General features: G+C 43.4%; 1 protein-coding gene across 10 annotated transcripts in view; it reads right to left on the reverse strand.

Annotated features, from left to right (window-relative positions):
- Positions 1 to 208: 208 nt before the first annotated feature.
- MOCOS (molybdenum cofactor sulfurase) overlaps positions 209 to 15,371 on the reverse strand; it is a 366,395-nt gene continuing 351,232 nt past the window's right edge. For all 10 annotated transcript variants that reach the window (XM_085872802.1, XM_085872807.1, XM_085872811.1 and 7 more), the window contains one exon: positions 209 to 9,972. In XM_085872802.1, coding sequence (XP_085728928.1) covers positions 9,832 to 9,972 — 141 coding nt within the window. In that variant the 3' untranslated portion in view covers positions 209 to 9,831. The remainder of the gene's footprint in view (positions 9,973 to 15,371) is intronic.

Raw genomic sequence — 15,371 nt, forward strand, 5'->3', positions numbered from 1 at the left:
TGACCTGAAATATAAATCCTCTTCAAATTTCAAGTTATTCGGACAAAAATTGATGATTCAAAATTGAGGATTTTAGAAATACCACCTTAGCTGTTGACCTCTGGCCTATGTTGATGTTTTGGTCAGTTTTGACCTCAAAAATAAGACTGTGTAACAATTTTTTTATTATCTTGCCAAAACGAAGTTTTTGCAAGATATGTTAGTCAGCTTGTATGTTTTTTTTTTTTTTATTTTTTTTTTTTTTTTTTTTTTGTTTGTTTGTTTGTTTGTCTGTAATCACGTATAAAAAATTCTGCAGAGCACAGTTATCATTGGAAATTTTTGCAAGTTCGCCTATCAGAGGCCTATAGAGGTCCCTTTCAGTGCACAAAATTTTGAAGGTCAAGGTCAAAGGTCAAGGTCACTTTTCCGCAAATCAGGGGAGTCGACAAAACCCTTATTTTTTGAGTAATTTTGATCGGATCGTCTCAAACTTCATGGGAATATAGTTCATGGTCTGGCGCTCAGCTGATTAATTTTTGGTGGCGATTGGCCTTGACCTTCATGGTTAGCGCCTGAGGTCAAACACATTTGACCCCAAGGTCAAATCTTCAAGTTTTAGGAACCATATCGTGTAGTCCCTCAAATTGAACACCTCGATGAGTGCTTTCTAGATATGTCACGCTTGAGACATTATGACGTCATTTGGTGACGTTATGAGGCAAACATATTTTTCATGGTTACTCTGTAGAACGATTCTCATCGGAATCTCTCGTAGGCAGATATTCCTCAAGGAGTCGCTCCTGGTGGATAGCAGCTCTGTTCACCTCAGTGTGACCTTAAAGAAGTCACACGTGGTCACCTTTTGGCAAGATACAGGTTACCCTGCGGGTGACATTGGTTTATTTATTTTTTGTTCCTCAGTAGTAAGTGTTATTTTCTAATTGCTTATGCCTCAAAAGTATAGAAAATGGCTATTATTCCCCTCAGACTTTGCTTTTGTGACCAGGAGTGATTTTGGAGACAAAAAGACCTCAATGACTTGATCAGAGATCTTGGTCTCACCAAGTCCTATGCCGAGCTTCTGACGTCTCGGTTCAAGCAGTGGAACTTGTTGGATGAAAGTGTGCAAGTCACAGATCAGAGGAATCGCCACCAAGCTTTTTCCAGCTTCTTCACCAGTCAAGATGGACTCTGATTCTGCCACAATGTGACCAGTCTGTTTGAGGCGATCGGAATCGCCTGTAACCCAAACGTGTGGCGCCTCTTCATTGACAGCTCATCCAGGAGCCTCAAAACCGTGCTGCTCCATAACGGGAACAAGTACCCCTCTCTTCCCCTGGCTCACTCGGTGCACCTCAAGGAGGATTACAACAGCGTCAAGACCTTGCTGAACGCCTTGAAGTATGATGAGTATGGCTGGGAGGTCATTGGAGACTTCAAAATGGTGGCATTCATCATGGTCTCCAAAGTGGTTGGACCAAGTTTCCCTGCTATCTTTGCCTTTCGGACAGCAGGGACACCAAGGCGCACTACCACAGGCTGGAATGGCCACAGCGGACCGAGTTCTCCGTGGAGAGGGGCAACGTCAAATGGGAGCCACTGGTGGACCCCCGGAAGGTGCTGATGCCACCACTGCACATCAAGTTGGGCCTTATGAAACAATTTGTCACAGCTGGAGATAAGGAATCGGCAGCCTTCAAGTACATTGAAGACTTCTTCCCTAAGCTGTCTGAGGAAAAGGTCAAAGCCGGTGTCTTCGTCGGACCACAGATAAAGAAGATCATGGAGTGCAAGGAATTTCCCAAGAAGCACACTAGAGTGGAGAAAGCGGCTTGGAACAGCTTTGTCGCAGTGGTTCGGGGCTTCCTGGGCAATCACAAGGCCTAAAACGATGTGGAACTGGTTGAGACTGGTGAAGAACTACGGCACCATGGGCTGCAAGATGTACCTCAAAGTCTATATCCTTGACGCTCATCTTGATAAATTCAAGGATAACATGGGAGCGTACTCGCAGGAGCAAGGTGAGCGCTTCCACCAGGATATACTGGACTTTGAATGCCGCTACCAAGGGCAGTATAACCAGAACATGATGGGAGACGACATTTGGGGGCCGATTCGTGAAAGTGATTTAGTGTATAATCGTAAATCACGAAAAACTACTCACTTCTAAATCTTTTGTGGTCATTTTTGTATAAATTTAGTATTGTTACTGGTAGGGTGTAGGCCGCAAACCGACCGCTATGAATGGAGCCGCAAGTCGAGTCGGCCCGACCGATCGCCCGGAATATAGATCGCCGCCCGGATAACTCCGAGCGACGGGTCCTTGTACAAGAACCGAAATACGCCAATCGGAAGATCACGTGGGGTAGGGTCGATTGCCAATCTTCCGTTTACCTAAATACCCACGTGATCCAACTACCGGGGTATTCCACCCTCGACGGAACTCGTACGGAACAAACCGCCGAGGCGAGCTTGTCCGTGCGCGATTCCGAGCGGCGTAATCGCCGAGAACCGTCGGTCCAAATGTCCCCCTATTACGGCAAACCAACGGCTTTCTAACTCCCAACACATGAAATGTTCAGTCAATGAGGGAATGGACGCAACGAGCAGGTTTACATTTACACAAGGACATTTATTATAATGAAACACGTATGCAATTAAATAAGGCAAAACACTTATGCAATTATACAAGCAACAAAAGCACGACAAAAGAACTACAACCGTCTACTTATTATGTACAGTCATTTACACTTAACAGCAGTTCCTACTTATTAGACGGGCCCATGTACGCACGCGCGCACGCACGCACGCACGCACGCACGCACGCACACACACACACACACACACACACACACACACACACACACACACACACACACACACACACACACACAACGGTGGCTGAGGCCATTAATCACGAGCTCCAGCTCAGAGGACAGGTGAGCTGAAACTCAGAGCTTGACTCGAACCTTTCCACCTCGTGTGGTCTTCAACTTGTCCAGACCCGGGCTCCAGCGAGAGCGAGCTGGATCCAATCGCCACGATCCTTCCCGAGCTCCCGCGAATCCTCCCGCGCTTCTCAACACGTGCCGGTGAGACGAGGCGCCGATCCTTCCTGTCGATCGTCGCTTCCCCGAGGATCCAACTCCAAGAAGAGGCCGATGCGTCGCACCAAGCCGGGAAACAAAATGGAGAACGAAAAGCTCCACAAACCAAGAGGAAGAGGAATAAGAGGAAGAAGCCTCCACTCGCAGCTCGAGCTGAACAACTGGCTCAAGTTCCTTCCAAAACAAGAAGAAATCATCATGCAGAGCACGACACTTGCTAAATCCATAAAACAAATTTGACCTCAAAAATAATTGCCTGTTGAATTCAGTGACTTGATATGCAACTCCTCTTCAAATTTCAAGTGAATCAGATGAAAATTGACAATTTTAGGAATTCGGCCGATGTTGACCTTTTGGCCGATGTTGACCTCAAGAATAATTGGCTCTGCATTCAGTGACCTGAAATGTAAATCCTCTTCAAATTTGAGGATTTTAGAAATCTCACCTAAGTTGATGACCTTTGGCCTATGTTGACCTTTTGACCTCAAAAACAATAGGCTTCTTCCTTAGGACAAAGTCTACCATGTGGTGGAGTTTCGTAAAGATCAGTTTAAAATTGTGACCTGTATGCGACAGACAGACAGAATAACAAGATCGACTGACCAATATACTACTTGAAAAATCTTTGATTTTGCAAGTAACAAACAGACAAACGGACCCAAATGCAATACCTTCTCCTTTGGCAAGGAAACACACAGTAAAAACGGAGGCAACAAATAAACAGTCAAAACGCGACAAACAACGATCGAAACCATATCTTTGAGAAAGTCGGCAGAGACCTCTGGAGAGAACCGACCATCGCCTCAAAAACTGGAACCAGAAGCCCAACATGTTTGAATCAAAAACCGGAACCGGAATTCCACCATGTTGCACGTTTGAATCCTGTCTTTTTTACCCATTTTAGGATTACAGAATACATGATTGTTAAAAATTATTTGCTTTAAACATATCACAGGTTGGATGAGTGGGTAACACACTGCTTTCACTCAATCATGAGGCCTATAAGTTCATATCCCATATTTAAGTTTTCAAAAGTACTTCATTCTTCCCCAAAAAATTAACAAAAGTACTTGATTGTTGGGTTGTGGGTAGGGGCAGAATAAATAAAAGCATAGGGGATAAGAGCAGGTCAGACATAGAGGAAAGGGCCCACTTTTATTCAAAAATACTTTTATAATCTGCACTAGAATTCACGGACCAGTGCGCGTGTGTGTGTGTGTGTGTGTGTGTGTGTGTGTGTGTGTGTGTGTGTGTGTGTGTGTGTGTGTGTGTGTGTGTGTGTGTGTGTGTGTGTGTGTGTGTGTGTGTGTGTGTGTGTGTTTGTTTGTTTGTCATGCTACTCCTCCTACATTTCTGGGCTGATTACATCTCGACTTGCTCCTTCGGATCAGTTAGTCCTCAATTAATGCATAGGGGTGTTTCATCTTTGCTGGTGGTTTTGGAGGGGAGGAGGGGACGCAGATTCTCCATGTAAATATGTATCGTGGAGTGCAACCTCCAGGTGGGGGGAAGGTATTTCAAGTCTCCACCATTTACAGTGCAGTATTCCTGTATCCAAGTTTTCCAGTGCGGTGAGGTGTTTTGAATTATAAGCAGTAGGTATGCTTTGGCTTCATACATGTAACCCAGGTTTTTGTTTTTGCCTATACAAAGCTGTCAGTTATCTGTACATCGCCCAAATAAGGGTATGCGTCAGAAGATGTATCCTTGGTGTTGGCTTAATGGTTAGGGTGGTGGGCTTGGGATCCTTGGACCCTGAGTTCAAATCCTGCCGACCCGTTGAATTAATACCAGGTGGGGTTGACTCTGCCTGTCATCCTTCTGAGGTCGGCAAAATGAGTACCAGCATGCTGGTATCCTGTGTCGGAGCGGCGACCCATCCAGGATTGTGACCAATAGCCAAGGACACTGCTGAGGCAGCACCAACGCTCTGCACAGTGTATGGTCCCAATGAGATGGATGTCAGAAGATCATGTTGCATGCTGAGACAAGATCGCCTGTAAGGCGGGTACTTTGCTCGTTAAATAGAATTTTCATAAGATGGGCACATTACAAAGTCATAACTTACAACAACTTTCTGCAGAAAACATGTCCTAAACTCACATTCAAACCACAAACCCACAGAACTGCAGCTCAGAGAATTTATCCACTCAGCCATTCAGTTAGAAACAAGGAAACAAGAAGGAAATCCAACACAGGTGGAGGCCATTCAGCCCATCATGCCTGCGCGAACACCACACCAATGCAAAATCCAAGAAAGAAATTGTAAAAAAAAAAAAGTTTTAAAATTAATGGCAGAAAAAAAAAATTGTATTTTTTTTGTTGTAATTTTTTTTTCTTTTCTTCCCCTCGGAGAGGGGGCATGGGCTTGGTTAAAAACACACATCAACCACACAACCCCCCTTAACAAGACCCCCACCAACATCACTCCATGCACAAACTACCTAAAAGTCTTATCAACATCCCCATACTCCTCTATCTCCATAACTTCCAGGTATATATCTAATTCTAATTTAAACTTATCTACTTTTTCTGCTGCGACTACCTTTCCAGGGAGACCATTCCATGCATTAACTACTCTCTGAGTGCTGAGTGAAAGTCCCCTGCCTTACTTCCGTCTTAACTCTCCTCTTCTTTCCTCTCATGCTATGGCCCCTGGTTCTGTCACTGTCTACTCTGATGAATAATTCATCTGCACTTATTTTATCTATGCCTTTCATTATCTTAAACATCCCTATCATATCTCTTTGCAACCGCCTCCTTTATATTGAATAAAGCCCTGTCTCCTTCAACCGCTCCTCATAGCTGAGTCGAGCTAGGCCCGGAATCAATCTCGTAGGTTTACGCTGAACCTTCTCTTTGGCATCTATGTCCTTCCGGAACTGCGGTGACCAAAACTGCACACAATATTCTAGATGTGGTCTCACTAAATTCCTGTACTATGTTAACACCACCTCTTGATTTATAAATGATCCCCCTCCGAATACAACCTAAAACCCGATTTGCTTTACCTGTAGGTGCCTGGCATTGTGCTGCCTGCTTACCTCCCATATCTATTACTACCCCCAGATCCTTCTCCTGTGTGATATGCTCCAATGTTATCCCTTGCATCCTGTAATCTTTATTTTCATTGTTCTTTCCCATCCCCAACACCTTACACTTACTCAGGTTAAATTCCATCTGCCAGTCTTTTGCCCAATTCATACAAGTATCAATACTCTCTTGTATCTGTTCACCACCTCCTCTGCTATCCACCTTACCTTCAAGCTTGTGTCATCTGCAAATTTGGAAAGCTTACTCTTTACCCCATTATCCAAATCGTTGATGTAAATATTGAATAGTAATGGTCCGAGGACCGATTCCTGAGGTACCCCACTATTTACATCCTCCCAGCAAGACACCCTCCCACTCACAGCCACTCTTTGCTTCCTATCACTAAGCCAGTTTGCAATCCAATTAGCTACTTAACCAGCCACTTCACAAGCCCTCACTTTGGCTAACAACCTCCGATGTGGTACCTTATCAAATGCCTTCTTAAAGTCTCGATGTCCTGTGTCCACTGTCTTTCCCTCATCCACCCAATCAGACACTACTTCTAGAACTCAAAAAGATTTGTAAAACAGGAACTATCTTTGATAAACCCATGCCGACTACCTTTAATTAGTTTGTATTTGTTTAAATGGTTCCTCATCCGGTCTTTAATTAATGTCTCCAACACCTTCCCCACAAATGAAGTCAAACTAACAGGTCTATAGTTTCCCAATTCTTCTCTGGATCCTTTCTTAAATAATGGTGTTACATTTGTTACTCTCCAATCCTCCGGTACTCTCCAATCTATCCTGACGCCTCCAGTGAGCTATTGAAAATATCCGTTAACATCTCGCTTACCTGCTCAGCCACCTCCCTCAATACTCTCGGTTGCATATTATCTGGCCCCGGAGCCTCATCTACTCTTAGATTACCTAGCTGTTCCTTTACTTCCTCCACTCCAACCTGGATCTTCTGTAAAAGCCCTTCCTCACCTCCTCGATAGATACTCTGAGCTATTGGCAATTCTCCTGACTGTTCTTGTGTAAAAGTTGAAGAAAAATACCTGTTTAATAAGCCTGCCATCTCACTTTCATCACTAACCACTCTCCTGGTGCTATTCCTCAATGGGCCCACACTGATCCTAACCTGTTCTTTTTCCCTGATATACTTAAAGCCTTGCTATTATATTTAATATTCTTAGCCATGTCCTTCTCATACTCTCTTTTGGCTTGCCGAGTTATTTTCTTCCGATCCCTAAAAGAAGAAAAACTTTTATTTTTTTTCAGTCTCAAGTATTAACCTTCAAATTAACAAATTACAGGTATAGCACCTCTCGCTCCCCCTTTGAATCCATCAGATACTCATCCTCTCCTTCCTCATCCTCTTCTGCAATTTCCAACCTGAACCCCATTGTGACCAGCCATCTCATATTTCACAAGTCATCCAAATTTATGTTTCATTTATACCCTGGTTGTGCACTCTATTTTGACTCAAACACATTGTTAAACCCCTGAGAAATTGGAAAATTAAACCGCTGAGAGAGATAGATAATAATTAGCAAACAAATTTATAACATCTGCTTTCCTTCGTTGGAATTCAAAATGTAATGTGATCACATCCATTGTATTTCAAATTGATGTGAGAAAACAATCCATAGCATGTATATTCCCTTACCTTCAGTTTTCGGATTTTTAATGCAAGATGTTGCTTCTCTTTACTTTATATTTTAGAGTTCTTGAGGTCAAGTGCTCAATATTTCCTGTGTCTACGATTTTTCAGGAGCAGTTGACAGCAATCTCTTCAATTCGGACATTTCCATATCCTGATTAGTCGAGTCCACAAAAAACAGCTTGCTTGATTATTCTCATTCCACAACCAGCCTTGAAGAAAAACGAAATTGATTTCTCATCTAATCCATTTCAAGATTGACAATGTTGTTTTATTCATTTTGGTTCTTTGGAACCCATAACAATAACCTCTTCTTCAAATACACAAACAGCTAAATCTCATCATCTGCCACTTCCAAAAAAAGTTGGCAAATCATCATGTTATCTCAAAACTTTAGCAACAAGATAAAATATCGAAGAAAAACAAGATCAGTAATTCGACAATCATACAAATGTGCAAAAGCAATGTCAAGAAAGTAACATATCAATGAAGTAGCTTTCAGAATATGAACAAAAATATTCAGAAATCATAAAAAGTCTTTGATGATGGAGAATTTTGGGCATGAAAAGAAAACTTTTTTCAGACAATTGTAGATTTTGTCAATAAATGTTATTTTGAAGGTCATCTTCATGCATAAATGAAAATATCAGGCTTTAATTCACCTTTTCACCACAATAACTGCACAATTTATTTATTGTAAATTAAAGAACTCAGTGTGGGGGCACCACACCTCACCTCGACCAGATATTTGTTATGATTATTTGATAATCAGTAAATAATGATGAGAATATGCTCAATTACACAAAGGCAGATAAACCTATGAGAAAACAAACAAACACGATTCTTAAATAAATGTATCAATAATCACAAATGTGGCAGATTCAGTAATAATTAAGGAATAAAATTATTTTTAAAGGCCACAACTATTTCCACATTATTGTGGAGTTGGCTGGGGGAAGCTTGGCCTAAGTCTTTCAGGAATCGGCTGGCCAGGCCTGATGTACGACTAAGGTGAGGGCAGCAATTTGGAATTTGTCCATGGTGCTGGTGATTGCTTGCCTATTCTTCACGAAGGACACTGTGGGATTTTTAACATCCACAAACTAATTCCAGCAGATGAGAAACCCAATTTAACGTCCATCTGAGGGATGGATGCACACACTGATGAATCACTTTGCTTGTGAAACATTGGGATGACAGTTTATGGCTAGGTCAGGACTAAAACTCATGGAGACAGCTTAGAGGTGAGTGTGTGTACCTTGAGGCTATCTTGCCAGCCCAGTAACAAGTAAGGAATATATTCACAAATTAATTATTTGTTTAAACAAATTAGGCCACACAGTCTAAAACGTGTTCATTTCCTAATTTATGCTATTAATTATGCTTCGTGAATAACACCAGTAAAGAGGAACACCAAAGTTCAAAAAAATTGCATGGACAAAGCAACTTCAAATCCGTCATAAACATAGCACACAGTGGGATCATATTTGCTATTTAAATAAAGAGGGATCTTGTTTGGCACTTATTTTCAACGTTGATAATTAATTACATGAAGGCTCAAATCATTGAAAGTTAATCCCCAAGTTGATGCATCTTCAAATTCAAGCCATATGAGTGTTTTATATTTTTACAAACTGAGCAGCAACCTTCTCATGGTAGAATTCTACTTTTAAGTTTTAACCAATACTTTGCAGTAAATTGTACTCAGTATGCGATCATTTCCTTTTGTCAAAGCTGCATCTAAATACAGCTTGCATGTGCAATTATGGCTTGTCAAAAATTCCTCTTATTTTTTTTTGCAATAAAGGCGGCGAATTGAGGACAAGTGAAGTGCAAATAGTACCCCTGAAAGCAAGTTGTACGATTAGCAAATTAGCTTATGCCGGTGGAAAATTCGACGGGAGAATTATCACCCTCGTGCTCGATCGCCCACATGGTGACACAATGGCTGAGTGAGTCTGGGCAGCAGTGGCCCACGCAAAAACTCAATCAGCTCAGCTATGCTTGACCCACTAGTTTCATGTTCTTCCTGCACATGTGGTGCTCACTGTACATTGTTGGAAAATGTTGAGCTCTTGTCCCTTTCTTCATCTTGCCAAGAGTGTGGATTAACTATCGCCCCAGTGTGCAACTCCCCTAGAGTGCTGGCTCCAGATGTGTGCAGTAGGTACACTCCAAAGGTAGCCTGGTAAGAATGATACATATAAAAGGCAAGGATTTTTTTCCAGAGCATGTGTAAACGTTATTTAACATTCTCCATTGTAAAATGGTAAAACTACTACATGTGACAATGGAATATTGTGTCTGAAAGCAACACAAGGCAAAATACATTCAAAAATACATTCAATAATACAATTCCTTTTTGTTTGGTATGTCCAGTGAACAGTTTGTTTTCAAGAAGAGCATGGGTAGGCAGACCAAAATTTGTGCAGGCACAGAGGAGGGAGCAATACATGTCAAAACTACTAAGCAGCCACATCTTATATTCTTCAAAAACTGAACACAAAAGAGGAAATGGAAATATATGAGACATGAGTAATGGGTTGATCTATGAGTGTTCTCAGTGGTGTACTGAGGGGGGTGCAGACGGGGGCATTTGAACCTGGGCACCAGGGAAAGGGGGGCACCAAATTCACAACCAGTTCAACAAGTTCGCCCAGAATTAATCTCGTCTCATAAAGTTATGGATCATTAAGTTGTTTGTGTTATGCGTGATATTGTGATATCAAATATTAATATATCAGCAGAAATATAATTCCATGGGAAATCCCTTGTTTTACAGTGCTTGATTAAAATAAAATACTCGCGAGGTACCAGTGTGTTGTGTAGCAAAGTCAGCCCACAGAAAGGATCTTTAGCTCAACCATTTTTAATGGCGTCTTGCTCCACTAGCTCGACAGCCCGCTGACGCCACTCTCGGTTCCGCCTCCTCAGTTCCAGTTCATCATGCATTCATTAATATTCATGTAATTCCCAATACCACATATTCCTTTTTTTGTGAAAATAACAACTGGTAATGAACCCCCCTGCCCCCTCCCCCCCAAAAAAAATAGTAAGCATGCAATGCAAGATAACATGTCACACGAGAAAGTCCTTGGTCCATTCAGGGGCTCGACGATATCTCGTCCCACGACGAACACCTGGGGTAAAAACTTATGGAGGCATTTGTTGGACAGAGCTATGTGCCTTATAGTCTTCAGAACCCGTCGTACTTCCAGCAGAAAGTCTATTTGAGGTCTGAATTGCAGGTTCTGGATGAACTGCATTCCACACTTTCCCATCAGAGAGTTTGAAGGTAGCAGCACCTCTCTGTTCACTGATCTTGAGGGGTTGGGTAAACTTGTTTTGTCCTTTCTGGTGAAGTCCAGGTTTCCGAACTCGCACGAAAGAACCACATTGGAAGGTGGAAGGTTTCGCTCCCCGAAGCTTGTCTGTGTATCGTTTAGACTTCTCTTGTTTCTGTTGAACACAGCGTCTCACATCCTCGAGTCTTGCAACAGGTATGTTGATTTGGTGTGCAATGTACGTCCATGTCGAAGTTCAGCAGGGGTCTGATGAGTTGTTGCATGTCTTGTAGCTCGATACGTTTGCAAGAAGTTGTGTACGAATTACTTCCAGGGCTCCCCTTTGAGATTTTCAGTATGTACACAGTCCTTAAACATTCTGTTGAAGTGTTCTATCTCCCCGTTGGCTTGTGGGTAATAGAAAGAACTTCGGCAGTGTTTGATGTTTCTTTCCTGCATCAATGTTTCAAACTCAGTTGAAACAAACTGAGATCCATTGTCAGAGATAAGTTTCCGTGGATTTCTTTCACGACTTAATGCTGTAGGCAGGATCTTGATAACTGTAGCAGATGTTACATGGGACGTAAAGGCTACTTCTGGCCATTTGCTGACGTAATCAATTAAGGTAATGGCATAGCGACAGTCCATTTGCCTGTTATCAAGTGGTCCCACTATATTGATGGCAAGCATTTCCAAAGCAGCATTAGGAAGGAACTGGTTGCAAAGGTGGACCCCAAGTGACAGCTGTATTATCATGCATTTGGCAAGTAATGCACAACTTGATGGCAACTTCCACTTGGAAGTCCATCCCTGGCCACCAGTAGAGGTCACGCAGCCTTTATTTAGTCCTTACAATACCTTGATGCGTATCATCGGCATGCTGGATTAACTTTGTTGAAGTTCTGTCGGCACTATCACATGGTGAGTGCCCCGAATCAAGTAATCCTCCTGTACAGCCAGTTCATTCCGAATGCGAAAGTAGGGAAGTACATTTGGGTCAATGCCCTTCGCAGTGCAAGGCCATCCTCTAAAGACATATCCTCACACCTTCTGTAGAATAGGGAATCGATTGCAAGTTTCCTTGAATTGTTCCACAGATACAGCAACGCAGTCATCGGACACTAAAGGCACCATTTCTATGTCCGGTTCGTGGTAAGGCTCTGTCATGGGGAGTGGTAACAGTGATAAACAGTCTGCAGTCACATTTTGATGGCCAGGTTTGTACACAATTTCGTAGTTAAACAACAGTAAGCATGCAAACCAACATGCAATTCTCATTCCAGTTCGACCAAGACCTTTCAAAGATAGTAGTGCGGTCAGTGGACTGTGGTCTCTACGCAGGATAAATTTCCGACCCCACAGGTAAGTACACCATTTCTCAGTTGCCCAGACGCAGGCGAGTGCTTCCTTCTCGACTGCAGAGTACTTGCATTTGCATTCTGTGAGTGTTTGTGAGGCAAAGGCTACTATTTCCTCTGTAGAGTCCTCATGAAGTTGAGTGAGCACTGCTCAGAGTCCATAATCAGACTCGTCTGTGGTCACAATGGTGGACAGAGTAGGGTCATACAAAGCAAGTGCAGGGCTGTTAGCAATCAATTTTTTTACCCTTTCAAATTGAGTGTGCACAGCCTCAGTCCAGGAGAAGTCAGCATCCTTGCGCAGTAAGGCACAAAGTGGCTCCATGACTGTCGCATAATTTGGAATGAATTTGGAGTACCAAGAAGCCAGAAAAGAACGCAGAGCAGATGCATCCTTTGGGGGTGGTGCTTGTGTTAGTGCCAAAACATGTTCGGTGTTTGGGCTCATGCCCTTTTCTGGGATCACGTGACCCAAAAAAGAAAGTTCAGCCTTCCTGAAATGACGTTTGTCATCATGCAGTTTTAAGCCTGCTTGATCAATATGATTCAAACAGCTTCAAGACGTTCCTCATGTTTCTCAGGAGACGAAGAATACACAATCATGACATCTTGGTAACAATGGATGCCCTCCTGGCCAGCTATGATCTGACATCATTCACTGGAATGCACTGGGAGCAGAAGCAAGACCATAAGGAACACGACAAAAACGGAGAAGTCCCTCATGTGTTATGAAAACCGTAAGGTCTCTGCTTTCCTCATGCAAGTGCACTTGATGGTATGCACTCTGAAGATCGAGAGTAGTCAACATTCTCACTCCCCAAAGTTCTGCGAATACCTCCTCAATATGTGGGAATGGATGACTGTCTATTACGATTGCCTTCTTGGGTTCACAAAGATCCACACACAGTCGTATACCTCCTGTTTTATTATGTATAACGACAATAGGTGAAACCCATTCGGAAGAGTCAATTCTCTCAATGATACCCACTTCTTCAAGTGTTTTCACTTCGTGGAAGACAGCATCACAGACAGCGAAAGGTAAACGGCGAAACTTCTGCTGGATTGGCACCACATCAGGCCTTATCTTCACTCTGTGTGCAAATCCTTTTGCATAGCCTGGAGTTCCAGTGATGCCCATACCTAGATGTAATAAAATAGAGGGCTGCCATGAGTCCAACTAATTTGTCTGGACAAATTAGTCCAACTAATTTAGGACAATTAATTTGTCCAACTAATTTGTCTCAAAGAGCCAAATGAAAAACAGAGACAAATGTAGCTATTACATCAATATAGGCAGCGGATAGTGGTAGTCCAAATTCACACCGTCCTTCAGCAAGAAGTCTGAATGTGAGCACACAATCCAGAGTTGAGGAGCCAGGTGTGAAGCCACTCTGTGAACACTTTTAAAACATGAGCAGGAATGGTTTGATCCTAACAAGAATGACATGGGCAAAGACGTTTTCAGGAATGGAGAGGAAGGTAATACTGTTACGGATTTGGAAGCCTTTTGCACACAGATAGCCAAAGTCCCCGTAGTTCAGTTATTTCGATAAGTATGTGTTTATAGTTAGAATCCAACCCCTATGTCTAATGGGAATTTTGTGTGTGCGCTACGAGTTATTTTAGTTAGGTTTTTATTACATCTACAACAACAACAACAACAACAGCGACGCCGACCTGCACTCGACCCGGTCGCCATTGCCAACGTGTTTTTGGCTGAGGGCGTGGGCGGAGCCTCCGTCCCTTCGGATCGAGGCTCCGCCCCAAGGAGGGGCATAGAGTGTTTCCTCCAGCCAGTGAGCGAAGGGCGAGCATTGCACATGCGCACCAGCCAATCAGGGGGGCTGACCTCCTCAGGGGCCCAGCCAGAGGGAATGTTCGGCCTGACCAATGAAGGGCGGCCACGAGTCGCCTGACAACCCCTTGTCCAATCCGGAGGAGAGTCCCTCAGAGCAGTGCCCTCGTCCGGTGGGGGAGGGGGAGGATAAGACGAAGTGGCGAGCCGTGGAAAAAAAGCAAGCAAGGCTCGCCTCGTCAAAAGCAAGCAAGCTCGCCTCGTTGAAAGCAAGCAAGGTTTGCCCTTTCGTAAAGGAGAAAGAGAGGAAGCTGCTGGCATTCTCATCTGGTCCGTGCTCATGCTGGCTGGCGTCCGTGGTGCCATTCTTGGTTCCCGGAGCTTGGTGCGGCGTTGTTGGCGGCGGATTCGAGTCCCGCCACCGGACAAGCTCGAGCAGACCGCACGAGGCGGGCAGGTGCAAATACAGGCTGCGGCCACCATTTCTTTGGGTGTGTGTGTGTGTGTGTGTGTGTGTGTGTGTGTGTGTGTGTGTGTGTGTGTGTGTGTGTGTGTGTGTGTGGCGCCAGTCTGTATAAGTAGAAATTGTTTAGTCTGTTTCATTGTACATGGTTTGCATTTCTTTTATTCATGATAACTCTGCTCGATTTGTGCTCCCCCTCCCCAATTATTGTTATAAATAAACCCCTGTTAAATGTACCAGCTCGTTTTCTGTGCTTTCCTTCATTGGCCTAGCAAGGTGGGTATTGAGAAATAGTAAGGCCGTTCGGGCCGGTAAGTTGTCATTTGGACCGACAGATCTTGGTAATCCCTGCTGGGTTTACACCCGGATCGGACTCGGTAAAGGGGCTGTCACACCTTGATGTTTTAACCAGCGTATGGCAAGGTCTCAAAATGTATGTAAAACGCTGGCGTACGTTGAACTATTGATGTTTTTTTAAAAGTTTTGGGCGTATAATAACATGTTGGACGTATGCATAACGTATTAGTAACGTACACAGAACGTTTCAATCACATATAGATAACTTACACCAACGAATGCTGAGTGTGTTGTCGGCATTCACAACCTATGCCCAATGATAGTCTAACTTATGCATAGCACGTGGCAGCGTATCGCCAACGATAACGTGGTGTAGGCTACTCATAG

Source organism: Eptatretus burgeri, chromosome 3 (assembly GCF_056783735.1).
Source record: "Eptatretus burgeri isolate ZD-2024b chromosome 3, Ebu_testis_v1, whole genome shotgun sequence".
Classification (NCBI taxonomy): domain Eukaryota; kingdom Metazoa; phylum Chordata; class Myxini; order Myxiniformes; family Myxinidae; genus Eptatretus; species Eptatretus burgeri.